The 17816-nt window shown below is 48.5% G+C and overlaps 1 protein-coding gene across 4 annotated transcripts in view; it reads left to right on the forward strand.

Annotated features, from left to right (window-relative positions):
- The first annotated feature begins 5702 nt into the window (after window positions 1-5702).
- The window catches only part of NDEL1 (nudE neurodevelopment protein 1 like 1), a 43051-nt gene continuing 30937 nt past the window's right edge, over window positions 5703-17816 (forward strand). For 2 of the 4 annotated variants that reach the window (XR_014508596.1, XM_083429695.1), the window contains exon 1: window positions 5703-5848. Coding sequence is in view for 3 of the 4 variants with exons in the window: in XM_083429695.1 (XP_083285821.1) it covers window positions 5735-5848 (114 nt within the window). In the remaining variant the exon portion in view is untranslated. The remainder of the gene's footprint in view (window positions 5849-17816) is intronic. The other 2 variants (XM_083429697.1, XM_083429696.1) reach the window with 2 other exon arrangements.

A 17816-nucleotide genomic window follows, 5' to 3' on the forward strand; every position in this document is an offset into this window, starting at 1 on the left:
GTGAACAGGAAATACGCAGGCTGTGACACAAACATCCTGCTCCCTTTTAAGGTGGAACAGAAATATCCTAACACCACTTGCAACCCTACTCTGAGCTGGGGCCCACAGTAAGGTCCTGCTCCTCCTCTGAATCACAGAAGAGGAAATTTCACTGTGCTTGGGGTCGGCTCAGAAATGTGCCCCAACACATCCTCCGCATCAAAGTGCCTCTTTTTTAGCTGTGATATGAAGGCAATTTGGTTGTTGTGCATTTCAGAGTATTCTTTGCACAAATGATTAAATGCAAAATGGTAATTAAGATGACGTTATTTTAGATTCTTCCTAGTGGTGAAATTCTAGAAATTGCATGCATAAGTGTGCAGGGGGTGAGGGGTGTGTGACTGTATGTTTTATGAAGTTAATATCAATGAGACAGCTCGCTCATTCCTTGGTCAGACAAACTGGATCTTACCACTACAGGTTACTGAGGTTTGTAGATAGATAGCCAGGGGCAGGGTGTGTGTGTGTGAAACCTTTGCTATTTGTTCTCTGGACACTAGAGGTCCCAATGAGTCTGCTCCTCTTGCTTTTGCTTGGTGCCAAACTTCAGTCCAGCTCTGTGGCAGCAGAGGCCATGGAGGCAGGGAGATGCATCAGAGCCACGTTGTCTGTTAGATGGTGGGGAAAGATAATCTATCGGAGATACCATTAATTTAACAATCAGGACTACAGCAGATAGATAAGGCTCCTCTTCATCAAACTTTACTCCTTTGTAGGCAATGTAAAACGTAAAAGTAAAGGACCCCTGAACAATTAAGTCCAGTCAAAGGTAAGTATGGGGTGCAGCACTCATCTCACTTTTCATACTGAGGGAGCCGGTGTTTTTCCACAGACAGCTTTCCAGGTCATGTGGCCAGCATGACTAAACTGCTTGTGGCGCAACAGTACACTGTGACGAGTGCCAGAGTACAAGGAAATGCTGTTTACCTTCCAGCCACAGCAGTACCTATTTATTTCCTTGCACTGGCAATAGCACAATGCTACCCAGACAAGCAAAGGAAAAGAGGAGTAACTATCTCTGGAAAATAAGGACAATTGGAGGATATGAGGTCATTATAATCTGGGTCAAATAGAAGGGTACCACAGTGGTACCTATTTATCTACTTGCACTTTGAGGTGCTTTTGAACTGCTAGGTGGGCAGGAGCAGGGACCGAGCAACTCCGTCACGTGGATTTGAACCACCTACCTTCTGATTGGCAAACCCACTGTATAAAATGCTATCAGTGGGTTGTTTGAGGCTAGTGGCATGGATGAGTGCTGCTAGGAGTAGAAAGCTGAACTATTAAAAAGAAAGGGTTCAGGTCCTACTCAGTCTCTTAAAGTTTTTTAATTCTCTGGTTTGATTCTATTCCCTGGGAGCAGCCAGCAGGGAAGAGTCCATACGGAGGTAGGTTGTGTGTGTGTGTGTGTAGGCAATGCCAAGATAGAGCATACACACGGCCGGGAGTGCTGGATTGGCTCGGCTGGTGTGCCCAAACCACCCTGCCCTTGCCACCACCCTGCCCTGCAATGTCCTGGTATACACAACAGGGACACTGCTGCCAGGGGGCCTGGTCTCTGGCAGCTTCCATCCCTGCTGGCTGCTCCTACCTCTCCCCCAGCCTTGTGTTATTTATTCATTGTCTCCAGCAGTTTACTCCACAGCTTCTTCGGTGCTTCTTCCTTCAACTTGTTTTATTTCTACCCTTTGAATCATACCTACAAGGCCGGTCAATGGGAGCTCCTGGTTTGCTCTTCCCCTGTGTTGCCCCAGTCTTCCACTTCTAGAGCTCTGCTCTAGGCCCTGTGCCCCCTTGTCGTCAAGTCCCTCCCATGGCATCTCATATTGTCACCCGTATTTTGATGGCACCTAAATAGCATCTTTCTCTCCCCTTCCACCTGAACCTTCATCCATAGTCAGAGGCTTCTGAATGCCAGTTGCTGGAAACTACAGGAGGGAAGAGTGATCCTTTGTCCAAGTCCTGCTTGCAGGCCTCCCTCAAGCATCTGTCCACTTTTCAGAACCGAATGCTGGACTAGATGGCCCACTTGCCTGATCCAGCAGGGCTCTTCTTGTGGACTTATCTGTCACTTTTCCTGCTTGGATGACTTTTTCCTTTAACATAGGCAGGGTTGTGGATCTTCCTGCCAAATGCACATTGGTGTTTAGGGCCGTCTTAAGCATATCCAGCACCGTGGTTCAAAGATCCCTCCAGTGTCCATCCCTTTCCCAGAGTTGTTGACCTTTTCCCAAGCCTCTGCAGGGATCACTCTGCTCCCTTGGAGGCTTGGGAAGGAAGCTGCAGGCCCACCAGCCATATAGTTGGCAGGGCGCAGCTTCCATCCTAAGCTTCTGCAGGGATCGCTCTCCTCCCGCAAAGGCTTGGGAGGTGTGCTGGGCCTGGGGGTTAACCCGAGCAACGTGGTCCAGGTCTGGTCCCGAATCCAAGGATTCAGCAAGGAGTCAGACCAACAGGTAAGACACAAGGCAACAAGGAGTCAGTCCAAGGTAAGACACAAGGCAGGAAACCAGGCTAGGTCAGGCACAGGCTCTCAGGCAGTATCTAGCATACAGCAATGTTGCTCCCGCAACCTGTGGTGGGGGTCCAACAGTCTTTTATCTTTTTCAGGGTAGTGGCCGGTCCTGATCCCCCGGTGACTCACCTCCCTGTCTCGCCCAAAGGCAAGCACTCCTCCTGAGAGTACTCAGAGGTCTCTCCTTCTCTCAGACCTGAGTCTCTGCAGCTCGGGAGATGTTGGTGGGTTACTAGACCCAGAGGCCGCCTCAGCCTCTCCTGACCCAACTGGTAGTGGAGCAGCTACACATGATTGCCCAGCAGAGGGCAATGAGGTAAACCCCCTCATCTGGAGCCAGGGCAGGCTCAGGCCCCTGACTTGGCCCAGCTGGAGCTTGTTGCAAGGGAACCTGTGCAGACTGGGGCTCTTCAGAATCAGGCCCAGACTCGGTTCACATGCCGCCTGAGGCAGAGGATCCAGTGCGGACTGAGACTCCTCCGGTTCCGAGTCCGAGCCCGAGTCCCAGGCCATCACAGGAGGCAAGCTGCACGCCCGCCAGCCATATGGTTGACAGGGCACAGCTAGTGGGCGTGCAGGGAAAGGGGAGGCCACCGGCAAAGCCACGCAGCTCCCCCACTCGCTGGGGTGAGCCTGAGAGGCCAGCGCCCTGGCGCAATGCACCAGTAAGCCCTTAGGAAAGACGGCTCTGTTGGTGTTGCATTCTAATTTTTTCATATGGATTCCATCACGGAGCGCAGCCGGGGGTTGCAGGTCATGCCCCTCCCACTAGGCCGGGCAACCCGGCAGTGTGCAGGAGTCAGTTGAGCACAATAAAGGCATGCAAGTTCTGTGCTGCTTTTTCTCTCTATGAGGCCAATGACTATAATGCTTCTTTCTTCTTAAATAAACATTTCTTTGTCTAAGTTTCAGCATGCATTGCCTTGGGGTTCAAGAGGCTGTGCTTATGCCTCTCTGCTTGAGACTCCCTCGCCAGATTATTCTCATGCCTTAAACAAGATTTATGCTTAGATTTATGCTTCTGGGTGTGAAATAGGGCTCTGAGTTGGAAAGGACAATGTGTTGTTTCTAGTCTAACCAGTGCATATTCTCAGAGTAGGGCAATGCATTTGAAGCCTTTGTGCTAGTTTAGGCTACTTCTGCAAATCCTAAAACTCGTTTTCATCAAATACTTTCTTCTGAATAGCAGGAAATGGCAATGAAAAATAACCAGGGGCTGCAGTAACGCCCCTGCAAGGAACAGTCTTTACAGTGTCGGGGGCCTTTTTAGCAAGAGTGTGTGGTGGAGATTATAGAAGTAAAGAAAGATATGCATGTGTGTTTTTCTTCCTCTCCGAGTCTGTGTGCACCCCATACATAGAAAGCACAGTCAAACACACACCCTTTCAAAGAATCCTGGCAACTGTAGTTTTTTTTAAGGGTGCTGGGAATTGTAGCTCTGTGCGGTGTGAACTACAGTTCCCAGTATTCTTTGAGGTGTGTGTGTTTAAATGTATGGAGTATACACAGCCTAGAATCACCCAGTGAATCCAATTGGTAAGAGACTGGGAAATGACAAAGGAAAGTATTTCTTCACACAGTGCATAGCTAAACTATGGAATTTGCTGCCACAGCCCACCTTGAATGACATTGAAAGGGAGTTAGACCAATCCATGGAGGAGGAGGCTTATCAGTGGCTGCTATTCATAAGGGCTGTATACTACTTCAACATCAGATTCTAGTTGCTGGGGAATTTGCATGGGAATAGAGTTATTGCATTCATGTCTGCATATGGGCTTTTCAGAGGCATCTGGTTGGCCATGGTGGAAGCAGGATGCTGGCCTGATGCCAGAGGGTTCTTCTTGCAGTCTTATGTTCTTACTGGAGGTCATTATAAAAGTTTGGGAAAGTAAGTCCATAGCCATGAATCAAAAAGTTGTTCCAAGTGGTTTCATGCTGAGAGAGAGAGTAAAGGTAAAGGGACCCCTGACCATTAGGTCCAGTCGCGGACGACTCTGAGGTTGCGGCACTCATCTCACTTTATTGACCGAGGGAGCCGGCGTACAGCTTCCGGGTCATGTGGCCAGCATGACTAAGCCGCTTCTGGCGAACCAGAGCAGCGCACAGAAACGCCATTTACCTTCCTGCCAGAGCGGTACCTATTTATCTACTTGTACTCTGACATGCTTTCGAACTGCTAGGTTGGCAGGAGCTGGGACTGAGCAACGGGAACTCACCCCGTTGCGGGGATTTGAACCGCCGACCTTCTGATCGGCAAGCCCTAGGCTCTGTGGTTTAACCCGCAGCGCCACCCGCGTCCCCTGAGAGAGAGAGAGGTGCTACTAAAAGACAGTCAGAATGGCATTTTTTTCTGAAGAAGCTGAGACCTCATAGATCATCCTAGAACTATGCTGAACAAAGTTCTTGTCTCCTGAGATGTGAAAAGTGGTGGCATCTGCTATGCACTGTTCTAAAATAGTTTAATGGGATAGACAACAATTTTCAAAGTGGGTTGAAACCTGGCAGCTCCTTGACGGGAACCAGCTTCAAGAATCAGCTCTGCTGAACCTCCTTATATGTGAGGTGGGATGCCAAGACATCTTAAAACAAAAGGGACGCATCAGTTGGGAACTATGGTCCTATCGAGGCATCTATTTTCTTCCACCCACAAATCCCAGGTGATGCCATCTGGCATTTGGCGCTGGCAGGAAAAGGGAACCCCAGGCTCTTTCCATGCTGGAGCAGATCAAAAAAGCCAGGTGCTGCAGAGATCTGTTTCTGCAGGCATCAACAACCCTTGCCTGGTGTTCATCTCTTAGGAACTTTATTCTTTGCTTAGGGGAAAAAACCCCAGCTGCAGGGCCAGGGGCATGCTAACACTTGGACTGCATCCTTGCAATGCCCAGTGCAACTATGGCATGGGCAGGTTCCTGAGAAGCTCATACATGCCACTCTTTGCATTATGAGTCCCCAGGGCTCCTCACAGTGAGAACTTCAAAGGTGGAATTAATATCTTAAAGATGCCAGTAGCTCCAAGCTGTCCTCATTGTAAGCAGGCCACGCCTGCAGTTAACAGCTTGATTATCTACTTCCCAAAGGCTTAGGACAACTGCATAATGAACCACAGGAGGAGATCTGGTGATGAGGGTGAGTTTCCCAATCCTTTCAATTGCCTCAACCCTCCTCCTTCATTTTTGTAGGATGAGCACCTTTGTTTGCCTAAAGGAGATAACAGGCGATTCACATGTCCCTGCGCCTCTTAGGAGAGAGATCTTCTTTGCTTGCCACCAAAGGAAGGCTGAGATCCAGGAGGAGGTAAGAAGACATCCTCTGGTTTAAGAATGTGTGCAGGAGGTCTGCAGGATCGGGCGGAATGTGAAATTTCTGGTGCAGCTACCAACACTGATGTTCCAGGAAGAAAGATGGGCTCAGGGGGTGAGAGAACTGCAAAGGAGTTGAGAGAAAAGCTTTGCACTGTGTCTGTCTGTGTGTTGTCTGAAGGACAATTAGTGAAGGCTTGGGGAAATGATTTTTGTTTAAGCCCTTGGTCCAGATGTATTCCAGTGCTACTCTCTGTATGCTCAGAAAATGCAGCTATTTGACCAGTGAGCCTTTATTAAGTAATGGCAATTAGCGCACCTTGGAACTGTTAAAGGAGCAGGTGCTGTCTCTAGGCCAAGAGGGGCCCTACAGCCTATATCAGAGTGCAACAAAACAAGAAAGAAGGTATTGTGAGATGGAATTCAAAGCAGATGCTCTGTCACTGAGCTACGACCTTTCCCCTGTGAAGGAATTCTGGGAATGAGAGTTCTGTGAAGGAGGGGACAAAAGATCTCAAACTGAGCGCTCTCAGAACTAGAAAACTGCAACCCTCAGCTTTTAAGTGGATTTAGGTTTGTAATGTAGATGGATCCTGGATTCCAGGTGGCAGGAGAGGGCAGGGGTCAGTCAGGAGGAAAGGATGACAAATTTAGCCTTTTCTTTTTCAACTGCTGTACTTTAACACTGGATTTGTACCCTGTAGGAGGAAGGGGGGGGATTGATTCTGTTTCATGTTCTGCTCCCAGTGTTACACAGCTTGCACAGACCAGAGGAGAGGGGTTGACAGAAAAGTCACAAACTGTCTGCTTTACTATTCGGCCTCAGTAAACCTGCCACCAGCTGATGCTTTTTATCCTTCCCCGCCTGTCTGAGATCCGTAACAGGGAAGCACTAAGCTAGCGCCCGACTGACCTATCTTTGCTTAGACTGTCTGGATGGAAATCCAACTCCGGCCATCTGGTGGAGCTTGTGGGGATGGAGATGGTGGGGTACAGGTCAGGCTACCACTTTGGGATGAATACCAGACTCATTTTGAAAGAGCAGGGGTGTTTCCACTTACACTGCCCCCTCCCATCCTCAAGAACTTTCCCCTAACCTAAGCAAAGGAGGTCTACTGATGAGTACTAAACTACATCCAGGTCAGCAGCACGAGATGTTGAAAGTAAGGGCTACAGTACAGGTCAATTTGGGGTCTCCGGAATGGTCTAATTATATGGAGCATCCCAATAAAAAGGATGTAGCCATCTGTCTTGCTACTTGGAAGGTCTTAAAAAATTGCTGCAGTTCATGCTGACAACTTCCCTTTCCATACTAATCAGCAGGCAGTGGCTATTTTTCCAGTTGCTGTAAATTAAAATATATGGCTCTTCAGGTTGTCAGGAGAAACCGAATGCTCTCTATACTCCAAAGGAGCTTGCAGATCATTGAGGGAGAATGGGTGGCTGCACACTGTGTGTGTGTGTGTGTGTGTGTGTGAGAGAGAGAGAGAGAGAGAGAGAGAGAGAGAGAGAATGCATCTTTTCTGTGGCTAACATTGTGACAGCTAAGGAATATGGTTAAAAATGGGAGGTCAAGAATGAGATCTAGCAGATTCCTTTAACCTGGCTCAGTGCGTATGACTAAGTATGTATTGCATAACATTAAAAAAAAACACCACACCATGAAAGGGACTGCGGACGCCACACTGTCTCTGAAGGAAGACAATAGGGAAAAGTTGTAAGTCAGCCTAAACAAAACGGAATCAATCAACCTTTGGTGTCCCAGAAGGAAGACTAGCTGCCCTCCTCCAGAACCTGACTTCATTCATGCTTTCGGTATCTGACTCGTACTGCGTCTTAGCTGAAGGAAGCCATCAGTATGCAGCTCAACATGAATATTTTGGAGCTGGAAAAGGGGCAGAAAGGGGCAAGCAAAATGATGAAGGGGACTGGAGCAACAGTGGCACTGTTTGGGGCTTGTTAGATTAGGAAAAAAGAGGCCAGTAGATGGGGGAGGGGAAACATGACAGAAGCGTGGAGAAAGTGAAGAAAGAGAAGCCCCGTCCCCCAATAATACTAGAATTCAGGATCATCCAATTAAGAAGAATAGTAGAAGATTCAAGACAGGCAAGAGGACATATGTCTTCACAGTGTACAGTTAAACTATGGAATTTGCTACCACTAGATATGGCGACCAACCCAGACACTTGTAAGACAAAGTTAAATTCATGAAGGTTATGCAGCTATCCGTGGTTACTGGTCATGATGACTTACATGTTTCCTTCCAGATCAGAGATAGCAGGCCTCTGAATACTAGTTGCTGGGGAGCAACAGGAAGAGGGTCCCCTCCCACCACAGGTCTTCCCTGTGAGCTTCTCATTAGGGCATCTAACTGGCCACTGTGAGATGCTGAACTACATCTTATTTTGGCCTCATCCAGCATCACTGGTGGTTCTTGAGGGTTTTATTTTCCCTAGGCGGGGATATTGTAAGGGAGGAAGAGTTGCTGGAGGTATGTGGTGGAAAGGTAATGCAGGCAAAGCATAATACAGTGGTACCTCGGGTTACAGACGCTTCAGGTTACACGATTTCAGGTTGCGCACCGCGCCAAACCCGGAAGTACTGGAACGGGTTACTTCCGGGTTCTGGCGCTTGTGCATGCACAGAAGCGCTAAATTGTGCTTTGCACATGCTCAGAAGCGCCGGATCATGACCGGCACGTGCGCAGACACAGCGCTGTGGGTAGTGAACGCTGCGGGTTGCAAACGTGCCTCCCACACAGATCGTGTTCGCAACCCGAGGTTCCGCTATATGTAGACACATATCAAATATTGCACACACACACACACATTTCCCTTGTGAGTACTTTTTATAAGGGCCTATGACAAAGGAAAAAATGGGGGGTGCATCTGGGGTGGGGGACAGTGGTGTAGCGTGGGTTGTCAGCACCCGGGGCAAGGCAAGTAAATTGCGCCCCCTAACCCGTGGATTTGCATCCCCTAACCTGTGGATTTGTGCCCCCTAACCCTAACCCCCAGATGGTGCGCCCGGTGCGGCTGGCCCCCCCTGCACCCCCCACGCTACGCCACTGGTGGGGGAGCCCTTGAGGCCTGACAGCCTACACTGGGTCAGCCTGAATGATCTTAGTGGCATCTTCTTATTTAGGCAAGGGAGGTGACAGTGGAGGAGAGAGAAGCTGTTTTCTGCATTGTGAGGTAATGGGAGATGCGCAGGAAGGGAATATAACACAGCAGTCGCACTGTTCCTTGGGCTTCTCATTCAATTTTTCCCCTTTCCTGTCATTAAAAGGGGGGATAAGGCACCAACTTCCTCCTCCTCTCTCTAATTTACAAAACAACAGGACAGTCACCAGAGCCTTGCGTTCTCTCCCCAGGAGTGGGAACGAGCATGCAGTTTCCACCAACAAGCAAAGGAGGTTAGGGGTTAATTTACTTTCATAATCTAGAGTGTCAGCTCAGCAGCACCTCGGCAAAGATGCTGATGGTGTTAATAAGGAGACAGGAAGAACTGGCAATTGGGATTAAGTACTATCCATCTTCCCCCTCCTCCTTTCTGTCCACCACCCCCAAACTCGCTGTCTCTCTGTGCCTTTCTGCATCTGTGCCTACAATGTAATTTTCTCCAGTATGTCCAATAAACCTAATTTCTTCCCTCAAGATTTAGATGGTTTTATCCCTGATTATATACCCAGGAGAGGTAATTCCTGCTTAACTTGGTATCCAATTGAACCCTGATGGGAACTCTCCAAGCAGCTCCAGCTCTTTAAGGCGCAGGAGCAAATCGGATTATTATTCTTGCTGGCCGTGGAGGAGTTTGTCTGAGCAAGAGGCGCTCCTTGGAGGCTCTGCCTGCCTTCTCTTGAGTCCTTTTAAATCCAGCAACAGTGCACTGAATGGTTTCCTCGCCTTCTTTCTGCAATGTTAAATAGTGGGGATGGGGTTGCTGCTGTTTCCTAGCAGCTTCTAGGGGAAGCTAGGGTGAGCTTCTAGGGTGAGCGTCCATTGCTCTGTCCCAGCTCCTGCCAACTGAGCAGTTCAAAAGCACACCAGTGCAAGTAGATAAATAGGTACCGCTGTGGCGGGGAGGTAAACTGCGTTTCTGTGCACTCTGGCTTCCATAACAGTGCTCCATTGAGCCAGAAGCAGTTTAGCCACATGACCCGAAAAAAGGCATTCCTTAGGAAAACAAACCGGTTCCTTTAAAAGTAAAAAAACAAAACAAAACCGTGGTTCCTTTAAAAGTACAGCGGTACCTCGGATTACATACGCTTCAGGTTACATACACTTTAGGTTACAGACTCTGCTAACCCAGAAATAGTGCTTCAGGTTAAGAACTTTGCTTCAGGATGAGAACAGAAATCGTGCTCCAACGGTGCAGCAGTAGCGGGACGCCCCATTAGCTAAAGTGGTGCTTCAGGTTAAGAACTGTTTCAGGTTAAGTACAGACCTCTGGAACGAATTAAGTACTTAACCCGAGGTACCACTGTAAAACAATTTAGCTTAAATAAATAAGAACTGTGGTAGGCACTCTCCCTCTCTAGAAAGCCCTGCTGAGGACAACATGAGCTTTTCAGGACAGGGAAGCTGCAAAGTGCAGACCACCAGAGATATTATTTGTAGAATGCAAGGAGGTACGCTTACAAACATCCCTTGACCACCTTGAAAGAAAGGTAAGGGGAGACCCCATCTTTGATCCCCCCCCCCATCATGTTTTCTCTCAGGCTCAGGTTCTGACACTTCCAGAATAGGGCTGGGGGAGACTCATGCCTGAAAGCCAAGATGGACCAGTGGTCTGATCCGACTACCTTTGCACAATCGAAGCAATGCCCATTGTTTTACTACCTACAGCTGCTGCAGGCAGTTCTTGTCATTGTGGATTGCCTGCCGGATCCACAGTGATGGATCCTGTACTGTAGGGGTGGCTTGGGCTCGATTACTAACCCCCAGTGCTGCAAAGAGCAATTGCTCTCTTCTGTTGAAAAAATTGTTACCCAGCAACAGGGAGGCTCATCTCCCTGGCAAAATCCCACGATCATTCCTGTGGGGCAATTTGCATTTGAAAAGCGAGTTTCCTTCCATTGCTGGAATATCAATGGCTTTGAATCCATTACATGGGCCTTTATGGGGAAGGGGGCGGGGAGAAAGCAGTGCCTGGGAACTGATGCACTGTGGATCTGAGCTGGCCTATTCTCATTGGTCTTTATAGCCAGCAGCACTCCTGCCATATTGTGGCACAGGAACCATAACAGAGAGGGCATGCCATGGGCACTTCCTTTATGGTAAGGCTTTAGAGAGGTGTGCAGTAACTTCCTTCCTCATAGACATCATATATCCAGCGGGCATTAAGCCAGAGGCATTGAGAAGGCTGCTGCAGCTGTCCTCATCTTCATTAGAAACCACAGGCCGCAAGCACAGCGATACAAATTGCTATGGCAGAAGCAGAGCACTGCCTGTGAAACTGGGCACTTTCCTTAATTAAGTGTGTGTTCAATGGCTGCTTCTCATTATTAGATATGTTGCACTCTGGTACAAGATTGAGGGCACAAGGAGAAGGGGACGACAGAGGATGAGATTGTTGGACAGTGTTCTCGAAGCTACCAGCATGAGTTTGACCAAACTGCGGGAGGCAGTGGAAGATAGGAGTGCCTGGCGTGCTCTGGTCCATGGGATCACAAGGAGTCGGACATGACTAAACGACTAAACAACAACAAAGCACTCTGGTACAGACACCCCAGTGCAAAACACACATGTATGTCAACATCCTACCAGCGTGGCAGAATAATAGGATTATAGAATCAGAACTGTAAGGAGGAAAGGGTCACAAGCGTCACCAACCCCTTGCAATGCAGGAATCTTTCACCCAACATCTTGAATCCACGACCCTGGACTTAAGAGTCTCATGCTCTACCTACTGAGCCAGGGGTCTCCCCAGCCACTCTGGGCAGCTTCCAACAAAGAATAAAATGTCACACATTAAAAACTTCCCTAAACAGGGCTGCCTTCAGATGTCTTCTAAATGTCAGGTAGTTGTTTATCTCTTTGACATCTGATGGGAGGGCATTCCACAGGGTGGGTGCCACTATCGAGAAGGCCCTCTGCCTGGTTCCCTGTAGCTTTGCTTCTCGCAGTGAGGGAACCGGCAGTAGGCCCTTGGTGCTGGACCTCAGTGTCCGGGCAGAACGATGGAGGTGGAGACTCTCCTTCAGGTATACTGGACCAAGGCTGTTTAGGGCTTTAAAGGTCTGCACCAACACTTTGAATTGTGCTCGGAAACGTACTGGGAGCTAATGTAGGTCTTTCAGGACCGGTGTTATATTGTCTTGGCAGCTGCTCCCAGTCACCAGTCTAGCTGCCACATTCTGGATTAATTGTAGTTTCCAGGTCACCTTCAAAGGTAGCCCTATGTAGAGTGCATTGCAGTAGTCCAAGCATGCACCACTCTGGCAAGACAGTCCACAGGCAGGTAGGGTCTTAGCCTCCATACCAGATGGAGCTGGCCCTGGATACAGAATTGACCTGCATCTCCATGGACAGCTGTGAGTCCAAAATGACTCCCAGGTTGCGCACCTGGTCCTTCAGGGGCACAGTTACCCCATTCAGGACCAGGGAGTCCTCCACACCAGTCCGCCCCCTGCCCTCCAAAAACAGTACTTCTGTCTTGTCAGGATTCAACCTCAATCCATTAGCCACCCTCCATCCTCCAACTGCCTCCAGGCACTCACACAGGACCTTCACTGCTTTCACTGGTTCCAATTTAAAAGAGAGGTAGAGCTGGGTATCATCAGCATATTGATGGATACCCAGCCCTGATGATCTCTCCCAGCAGCTTCATGTAGATGTTAAAAACCATGGGGGAGAGGACAGAACCCTGAGGCACCCAAAATGTATACCTACTGTTTCACTAAAGGACTTTGTGCGCTCATTTACCAAAGATGCACCGTGCCAGCAGCGGCGTTTGTCATTCACAATGGCAGCGCTTATCATTCTCAATGGTGCCCTGCATGCGAAATTAACTAAATTTGGGAGCGCTAGGCAGATCTTTGCACCCTGGTGGCGCATATGCTAAGGGCTAAACTAAATTTGGCGGTGCTGGGTGGATCTTTGCACCCTAAATTTGGGAGCGCTAGGCAGATCTTTGCACCCTGGCGGTGCATATGCTAAAGACGAACCTGATGAGAATGAACAAGAAAATAATTGGGGGGGGGGGAGGTTTATGTGATGGTGAGAAGGGCAAGTAGGTACAAATTGCTTGCATGAGTTCTCCAGGCAAGTAGGTACAAATTGCTTGCATGAGTTCTCCAGGCTTGCCCAACCTTCTTCTTCTTTTTCTTTTTGCATTATCATCTAAACAATGACTGCTCAAATATAGGCGCAGGGTTTAATGCCAAAGACAGTCCCCAAATGCCAACAATTTCAGTCCGTCGTAGCGAAGCTGCAAGATCCTGTAGCTGCAGATAAAACTGATATACATGTGGAGTTGGGGCAATGAATGTAAAACAGGTACTGTACCACACCTGGGCAGGTATAGTTCGATAGTCTGTGCTCACTGAAGCATTCACAGGCTCTGAAAGACATCTGTCTCTGCATTCCCACACTCAATCTATAACGCCCACCCTGTGTGTACTCCTATAAGAGAGAGAGAGAGAGCAAGCATGCCTTGTCAAGAGTCCTGACCCCAGATTTCATGAGACACTCCTTAGTCTCTGCTCTCAGGCCCCTCTGTGCTCTCATCACCCCACCCCATGAGACGGATCCCACTTCAATAGAATCCATTATGTCTCTTTTCTTTGGTCTGCTTTTCAATAGATGACTTGGTTCTGCCTGGGAAGCACAGCCCCACCACGACTAAAGAGGAGCACTGGCTGCTTGGTGTAGGAGAGAGTTAATGCTAAGTGACTGTGCCTTTGTGAGCCTCGGGACTCGGAGCCCGTGGAGAATGCATGGGAACAACTGCAGATTACAACAGGGTGCAAGCAAAAGAAGTTAAAAAAAAACACCCCCACACACCCTGAAAACAAACATCGACTTTAAATCAGTGTTAACCAGACAGGCAGCCCCCTCTAAATGCAAGTTTGGAAACAGGGGCCCCAACACTGTCTCTTTGTTAATTCTATGAAAGCCCCGTCAGTATCGGACAAAGGCAAATGTGCAAGGGATGTTGCCATGTGTCAGGTGCAGCAACTAAGGAGGAGAAAGCAGGGGAAGTGAAGAGAACAGAGTCTCAGAGGAGAGGCCCATTGCACCTCTCCATCCTTCAGAGATAGTTCCATCTGCAGCCACGCTCTCCCGGTGTGAGATGGGATTCAGACTATCTCAGCTCTGGCGGGGAGGCAGTTAAGTGCAGAAATGTTGTAAGCAGAATGCAGGGATGTTGCTACAGCCATCACAAACATCTCCCTGGACTTTTGACAGCAGCATTTTCAGATCATTGAGCTTCAAGAATCCAGATGGCTTGTTATGGAATACTGGCCCAAGACATTTTGATGCCTGAGGCCAATGGTAGAGATCAGGGGCGCCATCTCCTACGGGCCGAACCCTTCCCCCACTTATTTTTGGGGAGGGGGATGGCCCCCCAATGTTCAAAGGGAGAGGAGGAGGCCAAGGATGGAGCCTAGTGCAGTGTGTCTTCAGTGGCCATCTCCTCCTCCTCCTCCCCCCCCCAAATGGAGGGGAAGGAAGAGGGAAGCAGCCCCTGGCCAGTGGTGGTGGCAGGAAGAGGAGAATCCACCAACCATTGAAGCCACATTGCCACTGCATTCAGGTCTGCCCCGCCTCCTCCCAGTGTTCTGATGTCACATGTGAAATCACACACGTGACATTGGGGCCCTCATTCTCTCTCAAAGTTGGCACCTCTGATAGAGATACACTGCTCCCTCCTTTCCATATGCAGAAGTTGACTGGACTGATAGTTGAATCTTACTTCAGTTTCAGGAAGAAGAGATCATCCTGCAACTTATGGGGGTGTAGGGCAGGCCACATAGAATACACAGCTCTGCCTTCCAACTGAAGGGTGCAGCCAGAGGTTCAGGAGAAACAGCCAGGGGCCACCTGCCACTGAGCATCTGCTTGAGGTGACTGTCTCACTTGGCCTAATGGTAGGGCCAGCAGAGATAATAATTATTATTAATTATTATTGATTATTAATTATTATTATTATTATTATTATTATTATTAATACCCCGCCCATCTGGCTGAGCTTCCCCAGCCACTCTGGACGGCTCCCAATCAAGTGTTGAAAACAGTACAGCATTAAACATTAAAAACTTCCCTAAACAGGGCTGCCTTCAGATGTCTTTTAAAGATAGGATAGCTGCTTATTTCCTTCACATCTGAAGGGAGGGCGTTCCACAGGGTGGGCGCCACTACTGAGAAGGCTCTCTGTCTGGTTCCCTGTAACCTCACTTCTCATAATGAGGGAACCACCAGAAGGCCCTCGGTGCTGGATCTCAGTGTCTGGGCTTAACGATGGGGGTGGAGATGCTCCTTCAGATGGTTTTATGGTGGTGAGACAGGTGTCGTCTCACTGGGCCCTGGGCTGCAGGGGGTGCCACAACAATGCTGTGGTGTGAGTGGTGCCAAATATCAGCATCACACAGTGCCCTGCTGAAATTTGAGAGCCCAGAGTCCTCCACTGAGACCAACCTTGGACAACATACAGTAGTACCTCGGGTTACAGATGCTTCAGGTTACGACGCTTCAGGTTACAGACTCCACTAACCCAGAAATAGTATCTCTGGTTAAGAACTTTGCTTCAGGATGAGAACAGAAATTGCGCGGTGGCGGCAGCGGGAGGCCACATTGGCTAAAGTGGTACCTCAGGTTAAGAACAGTTTCAGGTTAAGAATGGACCTCCAGAATGAATTAAGATCTTAACCTGAGGTACCACTGTATACGAAGTCCATAGCAAGCAAGGAAACCATCCAAGTCACTTCCAGTACCACATAAGGGGAAGCAGCTATTAGGGATAGTTTTTACATGAAAGCAAGGCACCTGTAGTTCCTACTTCATTCTTCTCAGTCTTGCAGGAAAGGCTCTGGTTCGTCCCTTTAGGGAGACTGCAGTCTAAATAGCAGGTGCTCCAGTTACTTTCATTTATTCAGTCTGAACCAGACACTATACTTTGGTCTTGGTCTTATCAGTAATAGTGGCCATCATAGGACAGGAGTTAATGGATTGGGAAGCAGTAAGTGGTCTTCTTTAAAGGTCTGTCCTGAGTCCAGTGCTGTTAAGCACTAGGCACAATGCAGCCTTATTTAGGCACTTATACAGTTCTGCCTCCTAGAATATCTTCAAAAAGTATATCGCAGAGCTGGAAAGATTTCAGAGAAGAGCAACCAAAATGATCAAGAAGCTGAAGCAGCTCAGAGACGAAGGAAAAGTTACCACATATTAGGCTTTTTATTTTAGAAAAATGGGAAGTGGGCATATGATATATATATTACACACACCACACCACAACACAACACACCACACCCTCTCTCCATCACAAAGTTTCCGAGCACAATTCAAAGTGTTGGTGCTGACCTTTAAAGCCCTAAACGGCCTCAGTCCTGTATACCTGAAGGAGCGTCTCCACCCCCATCGTTCAGCCCGGACACTGAGATCCAGCGCCGAGGGCCTTATGGCGGTTCCCTCATTGCGAGAAGTGAGGTTACAGGGAATCAGACAGAGGGCCTTCTTGGTAGTGGCGCCTGCCCTGTGGAACGCCTTCCCTTCAGATGTGAAGGAAATAAGTACGACAAGGCTGTATTTTGTCTCCCTGCTTATTTAACTTATATGCAGAATTCATCATGCGAAAGGCTGGGCTGGATGAATCCCTAGCCGGAATTAAGATTGCTGGAAGAAATATCAACAACCTCAGATATGCAGATGACACAACCTTGATGGCAGAAAGTGAGGAGGAATTAAAAAACCTTTTATTGAGGGTGAAAGAGGAGAGCACAAAATATGGTCTGAAGCTCAACATCAAAAAAACGAAGATCATGGCCACTGGTCCCATCACCTCCTGGCAAATAGAAGGGGAGGAAATGGAGGCAGTGAGAGATTTTACTTTCTTGGGCTCCATGATCACTGCAGATGGTGACAGCAGCCACGAAATTAAGAGACGCCTGCTTCTTGGGAGGAAAGCAATGGCAAACCTAGATAGCATTTTAAAAAGTAGAGACATCACATTGCCAACAAAGGTCCGTATAGTAAAAGCTATGGTTTTCCCAGTAGTGATGTATGGAAGTGAGAGCTGGACCATAAAGAAGGCTGATCGCCGAAGAATTGACGCTTTTGAATTATGGTGCTGGAGGAGACTCTTGAGAGTCCCATGGACTGCAAGAAGATCAAACGCATCCATTCTTAAGGAAATCAGCCCTGAGTGCTCACTGGAAGGACAGATCGTGAAGCTGAGGCTCCAATACTTTGGCCACCTCATGAGAAGAGAAGACTCACTGGAAAAGACCCTGATGTTGGGAAAGATGGAGGGCACAAGGAGAAGAGGACGACAGAGGACGAGATGGTTAGACAGTGTTCTCGAAGCTGCAAACATGAATCTGACCAAACTGCGGGTGGCAGTGGAAGACAGAAGTGCCTGGCGTGCTCTGGTCCATGGGGTCACGAAGAGTCGGACACGACTGAACGACTAAACAACAACAACTTATCTTTAAAAGACATCTGAAGGCAGCCCTATTCAGGGAAGTTTTTAATATTTAATGCTGCATTGTTTGTAACACTCGACTGGAAGCCGCCCAGAGTGGCTGGGGAAACTCAGCCAGATGGGCGGGGTACAAAAAATTATTATTATTATTATTATTAAATGGGGATTAGATAAATTAATGGGAGGACAAGGCTATCAACAGCTACTAGTGATGACGGCTACGTACCACCTCCAGCACTAGAGGCAGCATTCCTCTGAATACCAGTTGCTTGGGGTCATGAGAGGGCGAGGGCTGTTGCACTCTGGGTCTGCGTACAGGC

Source organism: Podarcis tiliguerta (genome assembly GCF_965153285.1).
Source record: "Podarcis tiliguerta genome assembly, chromosome: 2".
Taxonomy (NCBI): Eukaryota; Metazoa; Chordata; class Lepidosauria; order Squamata; family Lacertidae; genus Podarcis; species Podarcis tiliguerta.